The sequence below is a fragment of the Argopecten irradians genome, chromosome 15 (assembly GCF_041381155.1).
Source record: "Argopecten irradians isolate NY chromosome 15, Ai_NY, whole genome shotgun sequence".
In the NCBI taxonomy this organism is placed as follows: domain Eukaryota; kingdom Metazoa; phylum Mollusca; class Bivalvia; order Pectinida; family Pectinidae; genus Argopecten; species Argopecten irradians.
The window spans coordinates 31,427,886-31,448,228 of NC_091148.1; the positions used below are offsets into that span (position 1 = coordinate 31,427,886).

Below are 20,343 nucleotides of genomic sequence, written 5' to 3' on the forward strand. Positions count from 1 at the left end.
GTCCTCTTTTGAATACTTTTTTACTGTGTCCATATCCTAGAGAGTTTGGAACACTGTACCAGCTGCTTGGATCTATTAATGGAGTTCTACTACTGGAGAAGTAGTGAAGATATTGGTATTACTGTCTGTAATATCTCATTCCTCTTGAATGGCCATGGAAGCAATTTCGTACCAGTGAAAATAGTTTCTAAAATTGCAAGATGACGGTAAATTTTATCCTGTCCTGAAACAATGTCCTGATACTCCCAACAATTTTGGATATATATGATAAAAAGACACTTATAAAAGATTACCACATGTCCAACATTGTCAGCAGAATAACGCCGGATAAGAAATAAGCTGACCAGTGGACTCTTATGTTATGGGAGCAAGTGTCGGCGTAGTATAAGAAATCTGGGCTGTTTTCGTTTGAACTGGTTGGACGAGAGTTATTGGTTTATATAATAATTAAAAACCTGATTTTATGTTGCTTTCAGACCAGTCTTGACAACCAAGGTCTGTATGGGTGGGTAAGGGGGGGGGTTCAAAATATGCAAGACAAGTCAGGATTTATGCTTGAAATGATTCTTTCGCATAAATGATACCGATCCAGATTTTAATCAGGTTATATCACACAATCCGCCTTTCATATATCCAGTAATTTCGTCTGTGTACTTTTTTCCATTTATATCAGTATTGTCATGATTTGGATCGATTTTCATTGGCTTGAAATTCATTACCATGCCATGACAGAAACAATGAAATAACATCAGGAAAAATTATGTGACGTCTGGATTTTGTAGACGGCAGTACAAAATGGCTTCCCCTGCTGAATTTTCATCATGTATTTTGATGTGAGATTCTTCCAGATGTAGGTTGTTATGGTAATCTGATAAAACTTATCTTAAATTTGTGTTAATTCCATGTGAGATTGAATAAAACTATAAAAATGTATATTTAGAGACACCAATTAAATAATGTGTTTACTGTGGAATAGTTGCACTTCTGGTGGTTGTAAGCTAAAAGTAATATTTTGCTGTGATTTTTTTTACCTCTCGCATCCTGTAAGTGCCGTATCTCAAAACCATGATGTTGAAACAGTAAGACTTACTTATAAGAAGTGATTACCTGGTGTTATAGACATATTAGCTAACGTATGTTTGCTGTACCGATTGATCAGTTTACAGTACATGCCGATATCAGTTGATCATAAATGCTGTCTCAATTTTACTATCCTCGATACTCCAGGGGTTACTATGACCGACGTTATATCCACCCCTGGACTATCTCGTAGTAAAACTGGAGGCAACAGAACAGGTAATTTAATTCTTTTTATGTACATAAAAAAAATGTATAACAGTACACATTGGTTGACTGTTTGGCTTTGAAGCTGTGCATCACTTTCTCTGTAGTCTTCACAGGCATGTGATTGGTCAGATTTTTCTCTTTAACTGCGTCTAGCTATGCCAGGGGTCATGCTGAGGTGTCAGGGGTCATGCTGAGGTGACCCTGAACTGGAAGTTGTTAGATCTTGTATTGGAGCGTAATGAAGAATATCATAGTGGAGCGGATTTAACAAGTCTAACTTCAATTAGATTGGTAGACAGATCACAGACTAGCTGATTCCTCAAATTGTGTTCCTTCTGACAAGAGGTCCCATGACCATTGATGCTACAATTTTGTTGACCTTGACTTTTGACCTTTCGACCTACTTAAAAAAGCCAGATTTATTTTGTGGTTATAAAAGCTGGTGAAACATTTGACCTTGATGTACAAGGTCACTTATTAACTATTGCAGGGCCTCGTGTTATTTTTCCTTGTACTGAATAAATTATAACTCACAAACACAAGTTTTATCAGATATTTACATTTAATTTTCTGAAACATAAATATTTTCTACAATTCATATTTACATACAGTATATTGAAAAATAGTATTTGTATCCATGAATTTAATCCATATTAAATATTTTGTTACAAAGCACTGTTTATGTCTTACAAGACTTGATGAAACAGTATTCTTAATATTTCTTAATAATAGATAATATTTTGTAGTTCATATTATATCATGGTAATTTTTTTCCCTGAAGTATTGCCCCAATTATCAAAATTAGAAAACTAGATCCTATAAGAAATCCAGCTAACAGTTGGTCCCCGACACATGTTGACAGAAGATGAATCAATATAAATACAAACATTGCTCTTATCATATTATAAACCGTTTGTGTTCAGCAGTATATGCCAGCCATAGAAACGTGTTGTTTTCCATCGCTCATGAATGATGAAGTTGGACGGAATGGAGATTGTTCCTTGAAAATTTCCTCGACGGTTTTCCTAAGGAATTGTTTGGATGGACAAATGGACATAAATAGTCCTTTGTTATATATGGAAATAGTGAACATTTCCTGTAGTTATGTCCCTTGGCAAAGTTTATAAAATTATGTTAAACGTTTTTCAGTACATCCCTTTTACTTCTTTGGAGCGATGATTCCTTCCAGTTGAGTCTGAAATCAAAAATAGAATAATTAGATTTTCAATAGATTACAACTATTTCCTGAAGCAGTAAATTCCTTTTCTAAAACAAGAAGACGGAATACAGTAATTGGTGGACTTCATCTTGGATAAAAACACAGTATCATACATTATAAAACAAATATTGATGATAAACAAATGTTTAAGAAGATAACAGAAGTTTTATATAAAATTGTGTTGACACATTAATATTTTGGAAATTAAATGTATAGCATACAAGAAATTTGTAAGATTTTTTTTAAATGTAGCAATTGAAAGAAATTGAAAATTGTGAATGCTCAAAAACCTTTGCCATTCACTACCATCCATACAAATATTCTGAAAAATAGCATGCCAATAATTTTGAACAAAAAAATTAACAGAACTTCATGACAATTAACAATATTCACCTAGTGTCATGTAGCTGTGATTTTACCAAAAACAAATCAATATGATTGTGCTACAATGTTGTGATTATACAAATTTCTTTTCATATTCATTCTTTGTGAATGTGAGATAAACTAGTCTAAAATGTAATATAATGTGTAAATAAAAATGAGTTTTGTGATAATATTGAAGTATTTACCATAATCACATGTGAGCTAGTCTGTCCAATTAAAGATGATATCACTCAGTTTAAAAAAACTTTAAGACTAGTTTATCAATGTGTATCTTATAGGAACATGATATTCGTAATTTATATTTTTTGGAAAGTGGTTATGAAATATCAGTTTCTGATAGGTTGATACTATCATCATGTGACTTACCTTGAGTTGCTGATTGGTTCGTTTGAGGAACTGCATTTCCTCTGTATGTTTCTTCTCCTCCACTTGCCTCTGTTCCTGGGCACGCTTTTCAATCTGTTCACATTTTCCCTTCAACTCATTTACATTACGTTCCAAATCACGTTTCTCATTTTCTAATTCTGTGATCTGGGGAAGAAATCATGATATTCAAAACATTGAAATGTCAACATTTCAGTTAAAGGTTAAATTTTATCACCACTTTTCAGACAATATTTTGTGAAGTTATGGCCCTTTGATAATTGAAAAGTCATTTTCTGCTGTTTCTGTGCAATTGCTACTCAATATCAACCAAGTTTCATCAAATTTAGTATAAATAAGGGCCAGACCTGGTTCTATTATCACATGTAAACATTATAATTGGAGTAATGGCCCCTTAATTAAAGATGCTCCACCGCCGACAAATGGTATTTTTTCACTATCAAAAACAGAAGACGATTTAGTATTTTTCTTCAGTCACAAAAGTTACTTATTTTACACTATTACCAACATTGGAAAGTTTGAGCTTCCAATTTTACTTCAAGTTAAAAATATGAAAAATAATTAATTGCATCCCGAAAAAATTCCATGGCACTATATATCATATATGGAATGAAACACTGATTGCACATGCACCAAAGGCAAAACGAATGATTTTATATTAATTTTTGTGTTAACTAGACATATATATACACAATTAAACACTGATTATTGTTCAAATAATGAATATCATTTATGCTCTGTCGGCGGTGGAGCATCTTTAACAAAAACAAAGTTTTCTGTTATCATGCAAATCCCAATTAATCAAATTAACCTCTATTTTTACTAACAGTATTTTCTGAAAGTTGGTGATACAATTTCCACAGTTTCCTTCTTTTTTAAAATCACTATTTTTTGTACTGTATAGAAAGTTTAATTTGGATCACAAATAAAGATACTCTATTCGACCTAATAAGTGCCCATGTCCCTTTAAGCGCCCCTCCCCCTTTTTGAGGCCCCGATTTCAATTGCCCAGGCAAAAATAAAGACCAAAACTACACAAAAATGTAGATTTCCAATACAATTTCGTCCTATTAGCACCTTTTCATTCTTTTCAATTAGTATACACCCTGGGCGCTTATTGGGTCGAATACGGTATTTGGAAAAGATAAGATATAACTATACAATACCCACCCTCTTTTCCATATCGGCCTTTCCTTGTTCTGCCTGGAGAGCTTTCCTCATTCCGAAGGCCACACTACTTTCGTACAGTGTTTGGTAGGCAGCTATCGTCATTCTGATTTCGTCTCGTACACGTAGGAGAAGAAGGCCTCGCTCTGCACAGTTGATGGTTACTTGTCTGATCAGCTCATCTGTATAGTAAAATTTGATTGGTACATACATATGTACTTAAGAATTATTATCAATCTTAATGATGGAAAATACGACTTCCACGTTTATTGTTGAAAATATTGTTCCACAAGAATGAATCTTTAAAGGCTAGTAAGACTATAATATATGTGGTACCATTATCTCCTTATTCAATAAGACATTTGTATATATGCATGCTTGTAAAAGAAAAATTTCAAAGGTAAAAAATTCAGCACTAAACCCATATTCAAAGTATTTTCCAAGCATGCAATACGAAAGTGTAAACCTTGAGATCTAGAAAACTTTCACTTGAACTTGGGAGATTTGTCATTTGTAAAGGAGGTATAACTTACCAAAACATTGTGAATACAGCTCTCTCCTTACAGGACAAATACCAGTCTCTCTGGCTTGTCTCTGCTGTAACCGCCGGTCAAGTTCTTCCTGTAGATTAACAACATCTAGACGTGTGGCTGGAGTACTGGACACTTGCTGGACCCACAGTTGACCACCCTCTGTCCACTCTCTGTTCAATAAGTTATATAAATTTAGCTTTATAAATATTGTCATTGTTAAGAGTATCATGTAGTAATTTGACATATAAATATAGCTTGTTTAGCATGTTTTTCACTTCAATGTGTTAGGCTGATTGAGTCTAGCTGACACCTGACGTTTTAGACAGATATTTTGTCAGATCTATGTCTGCGTGGTGTCAAGTCTAGTGCATTGGTCTGAGTAATTATACATCTAAGACATGAGACTATTTCAACTATGATTAAGATAGTAAACCAGTGAGATAATTTTATCCTATAAGAATGGCTGTCATCTTGTTATTCTTTTTTCTAATTCCAATAGGACTTTTACCTTGGTGGTAGGATGGAGTTAAGGATTTCATCTGTCTGCTGAGCTGCTTTAGCATCTACTGATGTTGGCTTCTGTTTGCCTGGTGGGTTTGGGACCGGACCTGTTGCTTGAGATGGACCAGGACTCACCTTCAAGGCTCTAGCCTGTAAATTAGTAAATAAAATATAGATTAGTTGAATCATTCATATATAAGGTCCATGGATTTGTATTTGATAATAAAGAACAACAGTTGTCTGACAAAAAGCAGCTTAAGCATATAGTTTGTTCTACAGTCTGACATTAGAAATTTAACACAAAGTGAAACTTCTTATAGGAGATGTACCGTTAAATAACATCCTGAAACTTCTGACATCCTGACTAATGATATTGTAACAGGAGAAGGGAAAGTGTAGTAGCAAGACAGATATTTGAATCTTGAAGTTGAACGCTCCATGTAATAGACAGATGATCCAAGTCATTGAGCTACCATGTTCATATTGTTCCTATGCAATGCAATTGACATTCTTAATATTCAAGGGGTTACTGTCGCAGTTGATGTTATATCCACTCTTGAACTATGTCATATATATTAAAACTGAAGAAAAAACCAAATATGCAATCACAAACCTGCAGAGAATTCATTTGAAGATTACAGAGAGTGAATAAACAGTACATTAAAGAACTTAACTACATGCCTGATCTGTTGTCTTACACAGAGCATTCAGTTTTGCTATGACATAATCCAAAGATGGATATATTCATTATATTAACAGAGATAGTAATCCCTAGAATATTAAGGATGCTCATTTGCGGACCATCCCCAGAGATATATTATATATTTAGTTTAGTGGTACAGTATTGCAATATTATTCAATGGTCAATTACTGGAGTGATGTATTGTAATCACATGTATATACCAAAATGTTGTGATTATTTAATCTGCTATTAACCATTGTTGTGTTCATTGGTGGTGGATTGGTATCAAAACAATGTCAATATTTAGCTATAAGTCACTTAACCCTTTCGGACTAATTCAAATGTTGGCACAGATTTAGTAAAATGGGCTTCAATTTTAAGTTCAAAATTTCATAAAACCATTCCAATATTTAGTTACCTTAATATGGTTTGTATCAAAACCTCAAAATGACATTAAGTACTGGTATATCTAGATTTAACGAATGTTCAAATTATACTGAATCGTTTATTGTTTCGTTTGATTAGACATTATCACAGCAAAACCTGGAATTCCCCTTTGTTGTAGCATAGCAACATTCACCTGTCGGTCAATGCTTACTTCAACTTACTGAACACATTGAAGTGCAGATAAGGGCACTGTAAAGAATTCTCTGCAATTTGAATGATTTAACTATTTATCAAAATCGATAACACTGCAATTTTAACAAAAGAACTTGAAGTATACTTGATAAACACCATCTCATTTCAATCCAAAAACAGTTTGCATGTGTAAACAAGAGAAACGTGTTTACAAAAGTTACAAAGAAATATAGCTGAAAAATGATTTTGCAATATCTTCTTTCAAATCTTACTCTTGGTGTTTTCTTGTCTGTGTTCCTACTGACAAGAACTGGGTTGTCATATTTGACTAAAGATGCGTTTGGTGGAATCATTTTGGCCACAAGTTCGTCGCAAATTTTTCCTGTTCCCGGTCCTCCTTCTTTGCTTGATCTGCTGCTATAGCAACACCTATGCTGCGCATGCTCTAATAACTCTCGTTCGCTTTATTTCCGGCGAGATTTCACCAGACAAGATGGCGCGACGCATTGGATGGGAGGGTAAGACTTAAAATCAATGTTATTGTGTTACTTTACGAACAAATGTTACTCCAGAACGGTTTAGGACAACATCATTTCAAACTAGCTCAACTTTAACAAGTGATTATTTAGGAGTAACGTGTATTCGTTAAGTACCAGGTGGCAATATGCACGTCATACCGACCCATGGTCACTGACATTTAAGCCGAAAAAGCTCTTCGTCCCCAACATTGACAAAACCGTGCATTATACGGCTATATCACATTATTGCAATGTATTTTGTTCGTACAGTTTATTGAATTTGACGAAATACAACGTAAACGACTACAATATAAGGTAAAGTAATAATATGAATTTAACATAAAGCCTCTAAGAGTTCAGCTACATGTAGCCTACCTGTTAAAAAAAATAAATAGGCAGGGATCAATCTAGCTCTGATTTTCTACCGTTTATGGGTAGTTTCCCTCATGGAATGGATTCCCCTCTGACCTAAAATTCTCCTCTTTGAAGCTAAAAATGACTGCTTTTGGAATACAATTTCTTCGGTAACATATTTTCAGTGTGAGCATACTCTCACACTAATCCAATAATATTAGATCTCGATATTGAGAAACTTCTGATGTGCAATACCAAGATCTAATGCCCGACCCCTATATGAGTCTTCACAAGTTATGCCCTCGAATTAGAGCGGAACTTTGACGCTTAATTACGAAGTGAAAAACTTACCAGAATGTCAAAAAACATGTATAGCGTGAATCAGTATTTATTCATGAACACGTCCTGTTATAAGAATAGGTATGACATAACATAAATCCACGGAATAATCACATATTTAAGAGATGACCCATAGCATCGCTGTATAATCTAGGTTAATTCCTATTCAAATTTTCGTCACTTCCGGTTTATCAAATTATAGTACGCCAGTACGGTGTATCAAGTGGAAAGATAATATTAATAGTGGTAACCAAGGTTGTTTATATGCACAGAAACAAGTATTTTTTATCAGTTCTGGTTGATTCTGGAAATATTTAAATAAATTAATGCATTTTAGTCGAAATACTGCAAGATATTTTATAGATAATGATACATTTACTTTCCTTCACCATTCCGTAATTTGTAACAACTGAGAAAAAATGGCGACCGGGTAGACTTACAAAAAGTGGTGGGGGTAAAGAAATGTCTAAATTCGGTATAAAAGTGCAATAGTGACGTTTTGAATTTTGGATTTAACATGATTTGGGATAATTCTTTCAGGATATGAAAGGTTAGTGTAAACACAACTTGAAATTTTGAATTTATATCGAGCCCATTTCTGCGCCATGTGAATCCTGCCTCGATTGTTAGAGGTTAGACAGGACGTTATGATCAAATGTGTCTCGTCGTGCTATACCTCTAATATTGTTGGAGTAACTCTCGCACTATTGTTTTTCTTGTCGGGTGTAGAGTCTTTGTACATCCGACGGACCGCTATGCTCAGATTCCAACTGCTCATGTGATACCGTAAATAACTGTCTTATACCGTCTCATATGTGTTTCTGGTTTAATAGATTTAGTGACACCAATCCTTTAAAGGTAGGTCTCGCCTAATGAAATATTCAGTTTACGAAATTGAAATTTATCCTGTTCATAGATATAATCTTCAGATCATTTTCGATGCATACAGCGAACAATATGGGTGGTCAGTTGCCTAGCTTGACCAGGAAAATACTACTCTAAAAATAGAGCGAAGTCGAGCTTTACAGAGAACATGACATATTTTCTTCCAAAACGAGACGGGAGCGTGCAACAAAATGTCAGATAGAAGTGACAGTCTTGCCACAGCATGTTTAGTAAAAACAACAACGACAAATCGAAGTACGATGGATTGTTTATACATGTCATATAATCTATAACACTTCAAGTTACTTACATACGTTCGCTAGCTTAGTACATTAAACATATATGTAGTTAGTCTGCTGCTGTATGTGCGCTGGCATATATGTGTTGAAATTTTACTCACCAGGTGTAACACAGTCAAAACAGAATCCGGGCGAGTTCCACTTGAGATGTGGCTTCTGTTTCTTCTACTGCTACATGCCATCTCTGAGTTTCATTCCCTAGATATATATCCTAGGGTGCTACCGATTCCATTCTAATTTCCTACTCTTTGATGTCGATTCTGATACATTTTGTTTTCTCACACGCTTTTGTTCAGCCATTTTGTTTACTTTTAGTGAGTAACAATGCGCATGCTCGAAACTTCAACAACGCAATCCATCGCAGCTTCATTTGCATACAATCCTGTACATGTTAGACTGACGATTGTAATAAATCAAGGATTTCCTTCAATTTTGTATTCAAAACACATTTGTTCCATCTCCTACGCACTAAGAAATTAAATAGAGGTATTTTTAAAGTTTTTTTCATATTTTCTTCCGTTTATCGGATTTTGCAAAAAAATATTTATTTGGTTTGGTGAAACCTACCTTTAAAAACATATACTAAGAGTTACCTGTCAGCAATGTTCTTTAAATTAACAACATTTGTTTTGTGTAAACTTCAAGCGGCACATCATACAATTGCAAACTCTTGCATCGGCCACGATATTCTAAGCATCTGATCGACTTTGGAAACTTCCAGAACAATACAATACAAATAAGGTTTATATAGTCAATAAAAAGTGACGAAACAGATGATTTTAAGCACTGGCAGAACATCATCAGTGTCAGGTCTGGAATTAAAACTTTTGTTTGATTGTCTATTTTCCCCTTTTTTTATAATTGGACACACACATCAACTTATGGACATCTGTTACTAAGGAAATTGAATCAGACAAGAAAAAAACAATTCATTCCTGTACATATGCATGATAAGTGTATTAGCATATATATATGTAGTAAAATCAACTGTGAGTCTTCGATGATGTACTTTCACAATATTATTTCAGTTGTATATATGTTTTAGTCTGCATAAGCTGTGGCAATAGTGTTTTTTCAGTTGTATATTTACCCTAAGTATTTATGTTACAGAAGCCAGAAATATCCTGAGGAGGATCCGCGAGGAACAAGGGCGCGATGGACAGACAGTGGTGCGTGTTTGGGAGGAGGTACTCATGAAGAACAGAAACAAACTCGGAGACGAATGTGAGTTTGATTGTGAGAAATTCACAGATTTTAACTCATCTAATTGTATATTTGGAACTTTGTGGTATATTTGGAACTTTGTGGGCTGCTATGATAAGGCCCAAAAAAAAATATGTCTGTTTAGGGTTACCCGACCAAATAATCATATCCTTAATCTGATATTGAGCTAAATACAAAGTTTTCTGATAATTGATCCTGATGCCTGATGGACCAAAAAAAAAAAAAAAAACATTAGTGAAGGAATAAAATGATCATCACCTGAAATGAATGTGCAATATCAACATTATCAAGCAAAAAAATGAGTTTATAGAAGTAGGATTGATTCATTTCTTTCAATTACAAATATTTTTTGTCAAAATTTATGTATAAAAGTGATTTTGTCTTGCAGTATGGGTCGTATATGAACAAGTCTGTATAGCTGCTCTGGATTGCCAACGCTTTGATTTAGTAGAAGTAAGTAGTAATGTTGATTTAATCAAACAATTAACCAGCAGAATAATCAAAATATCGTAGGTGGCTTATGTTTCTCTGAAAAAAGTTTTGTGTTGTAGCAAAATTAATATCATTTTCTCTGGATAAGTTTTAATAATATTCAATCAATTTTAATTAATTTGAATTTTTCAAATGAATGTGAAGGCTTAGATTAATTGATTCACCCTTGAGATTCTAAAGTGGACCATTCCGCCTTAGTATTAGAAGAATCTAAAGGCGTCTTCAGGGGTGAATGGGTTTAAGAAAAGTTTAAATTCAGTGTTCAACAGAAGCTGATCTTTGCTGATTTGTAAGTTTATGAAATATCAACATTTCCAAACACGTCTACTATGTGATTATTTTCCTTTTTTAGGCCTGTATAGAGGTACTGAAGGACAACTTTCCTAAAAGTATACGAGTCGACAGACTACGAGGAATGTTTTTTGAAGCTCAGGAAAGGTAAATAAGTTCCCCACCAGATATACCAAATATTGATGGTGATAACTTAGAAAAACGAATATACGTACCCAGCCTACTATACCTTTAGTATACGTACCTGGCCTACCATACCTTTCGGTTGGGTACGAAATGGTCCCTATGTGTCCTAGTAGAGCACTGCCTCCCAAAATTACTCTAATTTTCTTAACTTTGTTGTAGGTTTCTAATTATTGTTAGCGTATACATGCATTTATATATTATTTTTGTCCAGAAGAAACATATTGACCATTCTTAATATCTACTTCACCACTCATAAGACTTCAAATTCATTACTTTTAGACCTGCCATTTAATTTGCCTTCGAAAAGACCATCATATTTATATGTGAAAAAAAATAATGGCTCGCTGATAATTTATTGTCTAGTATATAAGTGATATAAAACAAGTAGGATAAAATTTATACAGACCTTTTAATAATAGTTTGCATGATCATTTCTTTGCTCCTCTAGCAGTAATAGGCACCAATTGTAGCTCCACAGATGACACCAATATTTGTCTAAAAGTCTTTTGAGCTACAATATTGCAGCTAGTGATAATAATTAATTACGCTACAGTAAATAATTACATGACAATCCAGATTTTGATAACGATTATTGTTGAACCTGCAATTTCATATTATTACGTTCATTTACGATACAGTGTATTTCCCTTTTTGCTGACAATTTGTCTCTCGGTGATTACGAAAACTATTTATTGGACGAGTGATTTCCATCATCTCCTAAACCAGACATGTTGGTAATGGCCCTGACTGTTAGTAGGATGTTATACCAAACACACATAACTTAATGTTGTTTGATTCTTAATTTCAATGTCTCCAAAACAATTATAAGAATGTTAAGTTTTGGTTTTACATTATTTTCTTTTTATAGGTACAACAAAGCAGAAGAAGTGTATAAGAGTATAGTTGACAGGGATGAGACAAATATGGTAAGTTAAAGTAATGCCGGTATTTGTCAGATTCACAAAATCAATCATGAGCATATATTTACATTTTCACTGCAAACCTTCTGCGTAACCTTGCCTTGCACAGTTGGCATTCATCAGCCTATGCACTGCCATCTGCTTATTATGATGTCATTATATTATTTATCACAATTGTCACGCCAGCGATCATAGAAGATGGCTGTTAAAATGGCTGTTGCGTCTTTGACGAAAATGAATTCTTTATTCATAATAGATGCAAAATATCTTGGAATTTCATTTGTTATCAAATATATATACATGTATAAGCATTGAATGACTTTCAATTGGCATTCATAACTATATGAAAGCCAACTGAAAGACGTTCAATGCTTAATTAACTCCCACAAAAATAACCAGCTGTACTTCAATCTGTTGATAAAAAAGCAATATTTGTATTGTTTATATAGCGATTGTTATCATGTGTTTACACATTCATAATTGTGAAAAAATGTCATCAATTAGTTTGTTTGCTCTTCCAGTTTGCCAAAAAGAGACAAGTGTCTGTTCTGAAAGCTCAGAATAAAATTCCTGAAGCCATCGATAAGCTCAACTCTTATCTTCGGGAGTAAGTAGACTATAGATTAATTTATTAGTTCTACACCTGATCCCAAAGATACCGTGGCGTCGGTGTATCAAATTACAAATTTTCCATTACTCAGAGACTTAGATTACTTAGTAAGAATGAACTTTGTCAAGTGTCTTTTCTACATCTAACATTGCAACAAAATTGAAATTTGTTTCTCACATTTGTAATCTTAGTTATTGGATCTTACATTTATTGGACATTGCTTTATCAATAACTTTATGTAAATTTAGAGAATAATTATTCTTTATATGTGTTTTTATATCTAATAACTTTCCATGGCCGAGAGTGTCGTGAATAGTTGAGTAAATTCTCATTGTGATTGTGACATTATAGTCAATTGTCTGAGGTGACACATCTCGTCAAAGACAGTTCAAATAAAGATATCTTGGGTATAAGAAGGTGTCGTCATTGTCCTATCTCAACAATCAGATACCTGGTATATTTCCAAAGATTTATGACAGATTTTGATGTATTTTGACAGATTTATAACAAGTTTTGATGTATTTCCACAAATTTAAGACAGATTTTGATGTACATGTATTTCCACAGATTGATGACAGATTTTGATATATTTCCACAGATTTATGACAGATTTTGATATATTTCCACAGATTTATGACAGATTTTGATGTATTTCCACAGATTTTGATGTATTTTGACAGATTGATGACAGATTTTGATGTATTTCCACAGATTTATGACAGATTTTGAGGCGTGGACAGAGCTGTGTGACCTTTACCTTTCCCAGCAGGATTACCAGAAGGCTGCGTTCTGTATAGAGGAACTGATCATGTCCAACCCACACAATCATCTCTACCACCAGAAATACGCGGAGGTAAAATTCAATATGGAATTTTTATTTCAAACTAAACCCCTGAAACAAACTATGTAATGTTGGAAAAAAAATATCAAATTCAATTGAAAATTAATGTCAAACATAAAGCCGTGAAATCAAGATTTGAAAAAAACCCACAAAATCCTTAAAGTTGTATAGTCTATGAAATAGAAAAAGTGTTTAAAGTGTTCTACACATTTTTCTCTGCTTCTCTTAAGTTTTAAATTTTCCATATTTCCTGACTTTGGTAAAGTTTGTATTCGCAAAGTCATTAAATGACTAAATTTAAATATTGATTTTTGTCGTGTACACATTTGAAAAAACTTGTAAGATTCCGAGCTATTCTTATCTGTACGAGTGATGCAGATGTTGGTCACATGATATCACTTGGAAGGTTCCGATCTGTACAGATATCGGCGATGTGGATTATGTGATGCAACTCAAGTTTCTGAGAATTACCCGAAGGGTTTAACATTGCGGTGATCTGTGGCCACTTTTTAAAACGAATGATATTTCTTTCATCTGTCTGAATGGCATGTTGGTGTTTTAATGGATCTGAAAGTGCCACCTTTTAATTCATATCATAAAACCTTCAAACAGGACCTTAATGATATACATGTCGATTACGTAATACAATGACTTGCATTGTTCTTTCAGATCAGTTACACACAGGGTAACTTTGAACTTGCACGGTCGTACTTTGCCCAGGCACTGAAACTCAACCCTAACAACATTCGAGCACTGTATGGCTGCTTCCTGGTAAGGATTGTTGTTTTTGTCTTAAAAATTGAAAACGTAAAAAAATTGTTATGTTCCTCATTGTTGCTGTATAGATAGAAATATCCTCCGTCTTTTGGAATGATGATTAAATAAAAATGTTATAGTAAGGAAATATGTATGCACAATATTCTTTTATATTTGCAATAACCAGTTCACAAAGTGTTTTCTCTGTTTTCCTTTAACAATGTTATGTATATATAAACAGATTTATAAAATTTGATGTAGGAATCTTAATTTGATGTCCATTTGTAATGATTTGTTTCTCCAGTCCTCGTGTAGTCTCGCCTCTACGAGTAAGAGTAAGGAGAAACAGGCCAATGTCAAGTACGCTGCCTGGGCAGCACAACAGCTCAAGGAGAAATATGTGGTAAGTTGTCAGTACTGGTATTCTAAATTTGGTAAGGTAAATTTTCAGAATTTGTAACTTTGAAAATATATCGCATAGCAGTACCAATAAAAGCAAATCGTCTCATTGCCAGATTTGAACCTAAGGTAAAAAGAAAGACTTCTTAAAAGATGAAAGGTCTTATTTCCATATGAAGCTTATTTCCTCCCATACTTCACAGGGATATCCCGTGGTTGCTAGGGAAAAGATATCTCTATCTTACACAGGGGGGTGTAAGACAGCTCACATGAGCTAGACAATAACATGACGTCATCAATACATGCGGCGTAACTGTGGCGCGCATTGTAGATGACGTCATCAATTTTGACGCATAACGACTTTCCTGCGATAATGGCGCGATGAAAAAGCTGGAAACCAAGTGGAAATTCTACTAAGTATGGGAGAAAAGAATCAAACATGGGTCTGTGAAGTGGACAGGGATATCTCAACCCTTGTGAAAGATTTTGGCCGTCAAGCCTCGGGTTGACCTGCCAAAATTTTTCACTCAGGTTGAGATATCCCTGTCCACTTCACAGACCCATGTAAGATTATATTAGTCCTGAAAATATGGTACTTTAAAGTTATAGGTATATGCTCTTATGTCTTAATTGGTTGAATTTTCGACATATTATTTTTTTGGTCTTTGGAAATCTTTAAAAGTTTTTCTGGTTTTTATGAATGAAGCTTACAGCACATGTAGCTTTAAAATGTTTACAGTGTTTTGCATATAGTGTTACTTGCGTCAGTCTTGTCTCATCATGTCTATTGATTGTGTGTAGTTTAATACTTATTCTATAGATACTGTTGGTTAGAAATACTTTTTTCTCTTCGGCTACAATGTCCAGTTAAGTATTACCTTAATCAACCCAATAAGGGCTCAGGGCACTTAAAAAAAATTAAAAAAAGAAGGGGTCGCTAAATAGAACCCAGTTTTGATTAGCCTTTCATAAAATTATTGCATAAAGTCAGTCTGAATACAGTAACATCTTTATAAAAGTTTTATTTTGTTGTTGTTTCAGACGGTGCAGTCCGAAGAAGCCACAAAACAAACCAAGATCTTGGAAACAATTGATAAACTTCTGGAATCTATAACAGAAAAAGCTTCAAATTGAAACAGATCTCAGACTTTTAGAACAAATATATTCAAAATACTTTATTCCAGAAAATCTCAAGTAGATCACATTTGACGAAATAGAAAGTAGTGGAGTACGAGAGACTACTATAATACTGAGATGAAACATCTAATGGAGGACATTACAGTACTAGACATTGATTGATTAGATCTTTATTTATCAACATGTTTTATTTTCAAATGCACAGAAATGTAGTAGCTTGCTCATTTGGTACACAAAGTAGATTTTAATTTATTCACCTATGTGCTTCAGGATCATTTTATATGTTGAATATTTAGATACTTTTTTTTGAATTTATGTATGTCATGTTAAATTTTTAAATACAGATTTTGTACAGATCTATTACCAGAAAAGTCTATGAACATTTTGTATTCTATGAAAATTTATAAATGAGAAATGAAAACAAGTTTCTGGTTCTTCCTGATGAACCTGGTAAAAAGAACTGACTCAGAGAAGACTTTATTCTCCATTAGTTTAAAGTTTTACTACCTCTGTTTATGAAACACCTTGTTTCACACTAAGCATTGCTTTAGAATATTTTGTGAATTCTCAGCATTGTATCTTTCATGATCTGAAAACTTGGGTTATATTGCTGTACTCTAGTGATTGCTAGCCATAATATACGCTGGCAGAGATATCTTTTCTTTAGCTTGAAGATTGAGCATAAGACTAGTAGTCAGAGGTCTGGACTTTTATCCCAAGTTGAAGCAGTATTACTTAAAATCACGTGCTCCATAATATTGCCATGAACAACTATAGCACAAGGCGATATTTAAAATACATATCGTCATGGTTACAAAATTTTAGAGGAATTCTTGTTGAGATACGTATCTGGCCACAATTTCTCAAAACAAACAAAAAGCAAAAAAGAGCAGCAACTTAAGTTAAAGCCAAAATTATTTCCATTATTCTTTAAGATTGTTTTGAGAAATTGAGGCCAGAATAATATTATGTAGTTGTGTCAAGAAATGTCGATGTTGTAACAGGGTTTCTGTGTGTTGTTATTCTCCTGAGTGGAGGTGACATTCAAAAACTTGGTGCAGAATTTTTTCAATGTACCAAGCTTTGTAACATTTACAGATTCAAATAAAGAAAAACAGGGATACAGATCATACAGGCCTCTGGCCAAATCAACTTTGTACACTACGTAAAAGATTTCTTTTTATAAGATACATTATTGTTTACTTTTTCTCCTTCTTGACTTTGTTTGTGTTGTTTTGTTGTGTAACCTTTGTTGACAGTGTGTACAAAACCAGAGAGTGAGTGATGAGAGTCTTTCTGATTTTTATTCTCACTTCATCACATACAGGATTTAACAACTTCCCATACAGGGCCATATTCTGGGGATATTGTAGATCACACTTTCATTTGACCCCTCTATAAAGGACCCCTGTGTATAAAGGACACTTGTGTATAAAGGACAATTTAGTGGTGTCCTTTATAGATAAGTTTGGCTTTACCTTTAATGCTGTTGTTTAGGTGTGCATCTTAGCTTGTGTAATCCTATCTATATTTGGATTACTTGCAATAAAACCTGCAATAGCGACCACCTCTGTATAATGATCATCTGCTCAATAAGACTATTTGGAGTCTCAAGTACACAATTGTAACATTATTTGACCTGTGTACAAAGACCAATTAGTTATAAAGACCTTTGCTTCTTGTCTGTTGAGTGGTCTTTATAGACAGGTTTGATTGCAGTCATCCTTTGAAGCACCCACTGAGGCTCAGATGTATTAAAGTGGAACGAAGATAACAAGTCCTATCACAATGGGGGTAAATCCTGTATGTAGCGGAGTGAAAATAACAAAATGATTGAAAATGAATTTCAGAAGATTATAGGGTGAAAATCTACGTGTGTATGTAAGAAACATTAATTCCAATATTTACCACGCTTTTCTGAAAAAATCACTGCTTAAAAAGCCTTGATAGTCTATTCTGTTCTTCCTCAGAAGTAAATACATGGTACTCCATTCCATCTACTGAAATGCTTTGTTTCTTGCTTAAGTTTCGTTTGTATTTTCCCCAGTATATAGTTTTTACCTATAATGGTGAAGGGATTTGTTATACTGCCATACTCATGATGCATGACACTCGAACCATTTTTAATTGACTTACAAGTTACAGACAAACTTTGTTAGCTTACTCAATCATTCGGCGCAAGATTTTATTCTGCAGAACACCTATAATGTATGTATAGGAAAATACTTGTAAAATATGTGTATTATTCTGTCAAATTTAAGTCCAGATTTTGTGAAAATTCTAAAACAGAGATGCTTGATGAAATCTAATTATGTGATTGGCCGGGTCCAATGAATTGTTTTCTTTAAATGATTTTGATTGACTCTTTTGAAAGTATAATCAAGATTGTGATTGGTTGATTCTTATAAGATTTATATATAACCATGAATGTGATTGGTTGATTTTTGTGAAATATAAGTAACAGACAATTTGATTGGTTGAAGGTGATCTCTGAAGACTTCCTGATGGAATTAATTTGCATCAGATTAATGCCCATTTTTACCCAACCTTATTTTATGTTTCTATATTTATTCCTGTGCTGGAGGGGGGTAAGAATGTTGTTTTTGTGTCTATTTATATATCCTAATGTAACAGATACTATAATGGGTGTATTCTAGTGAGATGTATGTAACAGAGATTGTGATTGGTTTATCTTTGCGAGTTGTTACAGAGATTGTGATTGGGTTATCTGTATGAAATATTGTGAATGAATATTGTGATTGATATACCTTGTGAGAAGATGCAATAATCAAAAAAGAAAGTAAAACTGTCTTGGTGTTGTCTTTAAAATTAATCGACACTGTCACTAAGGTGATAGAGTTGCTTCTTTGCACCAGTTCAAAATCTGTTGATTATCAAGCTAGACACCCTTTAATTCCTGGTTGAGACAATTGACAGATTTTCCAACTGGGCCCATAATTGCCTTGATTGAGTGTTATCACTTTATCCCATTTCAAACTTCTTTTCTAGCTCCCAAGGCGTGATTTGAGCTGAAAGTTGGTGGAATAAAATAGGGTTATGATCATGTTATGTCATTTTTTGGTCCAGTATCCAAGGTAACTGCCACAGCCATCATATTGATAAACATACATGTATTTTAAACTTCTTCAGTTCGATGTTCGAGATGAAAATTGGTCAGGGCAAGGGTTGATACTTTTTGGAAACTACTGCCCCAACAGCTATAATGGTCATTTTGTAAATTAATTGGTCAGTTATAGTGTGAATCGTAAACAAATCTAATGCCTGGTGTGAATAGTTTAACATTCTATTAACAGCCAGGGTCATTTATAGATGCAGGTTTAGAGGATGGAGGAAAGGCAGAGTACCCGGAGAATAAAACCCACCAGTTGAACAGGGTCATTAAAGGATGTGCCTGTTCAGATGGTGGAGGATGCCTGGGTACCCAGAGAAAAACCACCAACCAGTACCTGGCAACAGCTCCACATGGGATTCAAATTCGCGACCAAGAGGTTCAGGGCTTAACCGCTCGGTTACCACGGCCCAAATTCCAATACATATTCTCAAATTCAACAGCCAACATCTTGAAAACACAAATAAGCTTTTCTACATAATTTCACTGTTGTCCATAATCATGCGTATAGGGTTTTGAGATTGAATTAAAATACATGTACCGTACTAGCCTTAATACATCTGTATAGATAAATACAAGAGGCCCAGAGGGCCTGTATCGCTCACCTGGTTTTTTGTTAGTAATTATCACAAGACTCTGACAATTAGAATAATAAGCAAAATTGACTTCCAAAGTTTAATTTTGAATCACAACCATACAATGATGCTATTGATACCATATAAATATGCTATCCAATACATAGGTTCAGAGAAAAAGTAATTTATATGAAAGTAGTAGCCTAATTGACCTTTTTGACCTCGCATCTATTGCCGTCTAAGGCCCCGGGGGTCAGCCCCATCATTTGTACAATTTCAAATCCCAACCCTATAAGGATGCTACCATTGCATTATAAGTGCTCTGCCATTCTTAGTTGCAGAGAAGAAGTCGTTTATATGGAAACAGCTAAATTAACCCCTTTTGACCCCACCCTTCAGGCCCCCGGGGGTCAGCCCCATCATTTGTACAATTTTGAATCCAAACCCTATAAGGATGTAACCATTGCATTATGAGCGTAATCTCATGTTAAGTTGCAGAGAAAAAGTCATTAATATGGAAATTGACCACTTTTGACCCCACCCCTCAGGCCCCCTGTGGTCAGCCCTATCATTTGCACAATTTGGAATCCCCACCCTATAAGGATGCTACCATTGCATTATGGGTGCTATACCATGCTTAGTTGTAGAAGT

The 20,343-nt window shown here is 34.2% G+C and overlaps 2 protein-coding genes across 4 annotated transcripts; one reads left to right on the top strand and one right to left on the bottom strand.

Moving 5' to 3' along the window:
- Positions 1 to 1,830: 1,830 nt before the first annotated feature.
- LOC138308483 (33 kDa inner dynein arm light chain, axonemal-like) lies at positions 1,831 to 7,145 on the bottom strand. Its single transcript, XM_069249480.1, has 6 exons — positions 7,009 to 7,145; positions 5,483 to 5,625; positions 4,975 to 5,144; positions 4,445 to 4,623; positions 3,257 to 3,421; positions 1,831 to 2,482 (listed from the first exon to the last, which is right to left on the bottom strand). Exons 1-6 carry the CDS (start codon positions 7,087 to 7,089, stop codon positions 2,447 to 2,449), a joined length of 774 nt encoding a protein of 257 aa, XP_069105581.1. The 5' UTR covers positions 7,090 to 7,145; the 3' UTR covers positions 1,831 to 2,446.
- LOC138308482 (ER membrane protein complex subunit 2-like) lies at positions 7,071 to 18,793 on the top strand. 3 transcript variants are annotated; one of them, XM_069249476.1, is made up of 10 exons: positions 7,071 to 7,254; positions 10,242 to 10,355; positions 10,744 to 10,808; positions 11,200 to 11,285; positions 12,193 to 12,250; positions 12,766 to 12,851; positions 13,566 to 13,707; positions 14,365 to 14,466; positions 14,756 to 14,854; positions 15,892 to 18,793. In XM_069249476.1, exons 1-10 carry the CDS (start codon positions 7,071 to 7,073, stop codon positions 15,982 to 15,984), a joined length of 1,029 nt encoding a protein of 342 aa, XP_069105577.1. In that variant the 3' UTR covers positions 15,985 to 18,793. The 3 variants fall into 3 exon arrangements, with proteins under 3 accessions (XP_069105577.1, XP_069105578.1, XP_069105579.1); XM_069249478.1 differs by lacking the exon at positions 7,071 to 7,254 and adding an exon at positions 8,476 to 8,497; XM_069249477.1 differs by lacking the exons at positions 11,200 to 11,285; positions 12,193 to 12,250.
- Positions 18,794 to 20,343: the final 1,550 nt, after the last annotated feature.

Coding starts and splice junctions, on each gene's coding strand:
- LOC138308482 (XM_069249476.1), top strand. CDS start 7,071: ATGCGTTTGGTGGAATCATTTTGGCCACAAGTTCGTCGCAAATTTTTC. Junction 13,708..14,364: donor ACCACCAGAAATACGCGGAG/GTAAAATTCAAT, acceptor TTGTTCTTTCAG/ATCAGTTACACACAGGGTAA. Junction 14,467..14,755: donor CACTGTATGGCTGCTTCCTG/GTAAGGATTGTT, acceptor TTGTTTCTCCAG/TCCTCGTGTAGTCTCGCCTC.
- LOC138308483 (XM_069249480.1), bottom strand. CDS start 7,089: ATGATTCCACCAAACGCATCTTTAGTCAAATATGACAACCCAGTTCTT. Junction 5,626..7,008: donor CAGACAAGAAAACACCAAGA/GTAAGATTTGAA, acceptor ACTAATTTACAG/GCTAGAGCCTTGAAGGTGAG. Junction 3,422..4,444: donor AGGCCGATATGGAAAAGAGG/GTGGGTATTGTA, acceptor TTTCTTCCCCAG/ATCACAGAATTAGAAAATGA.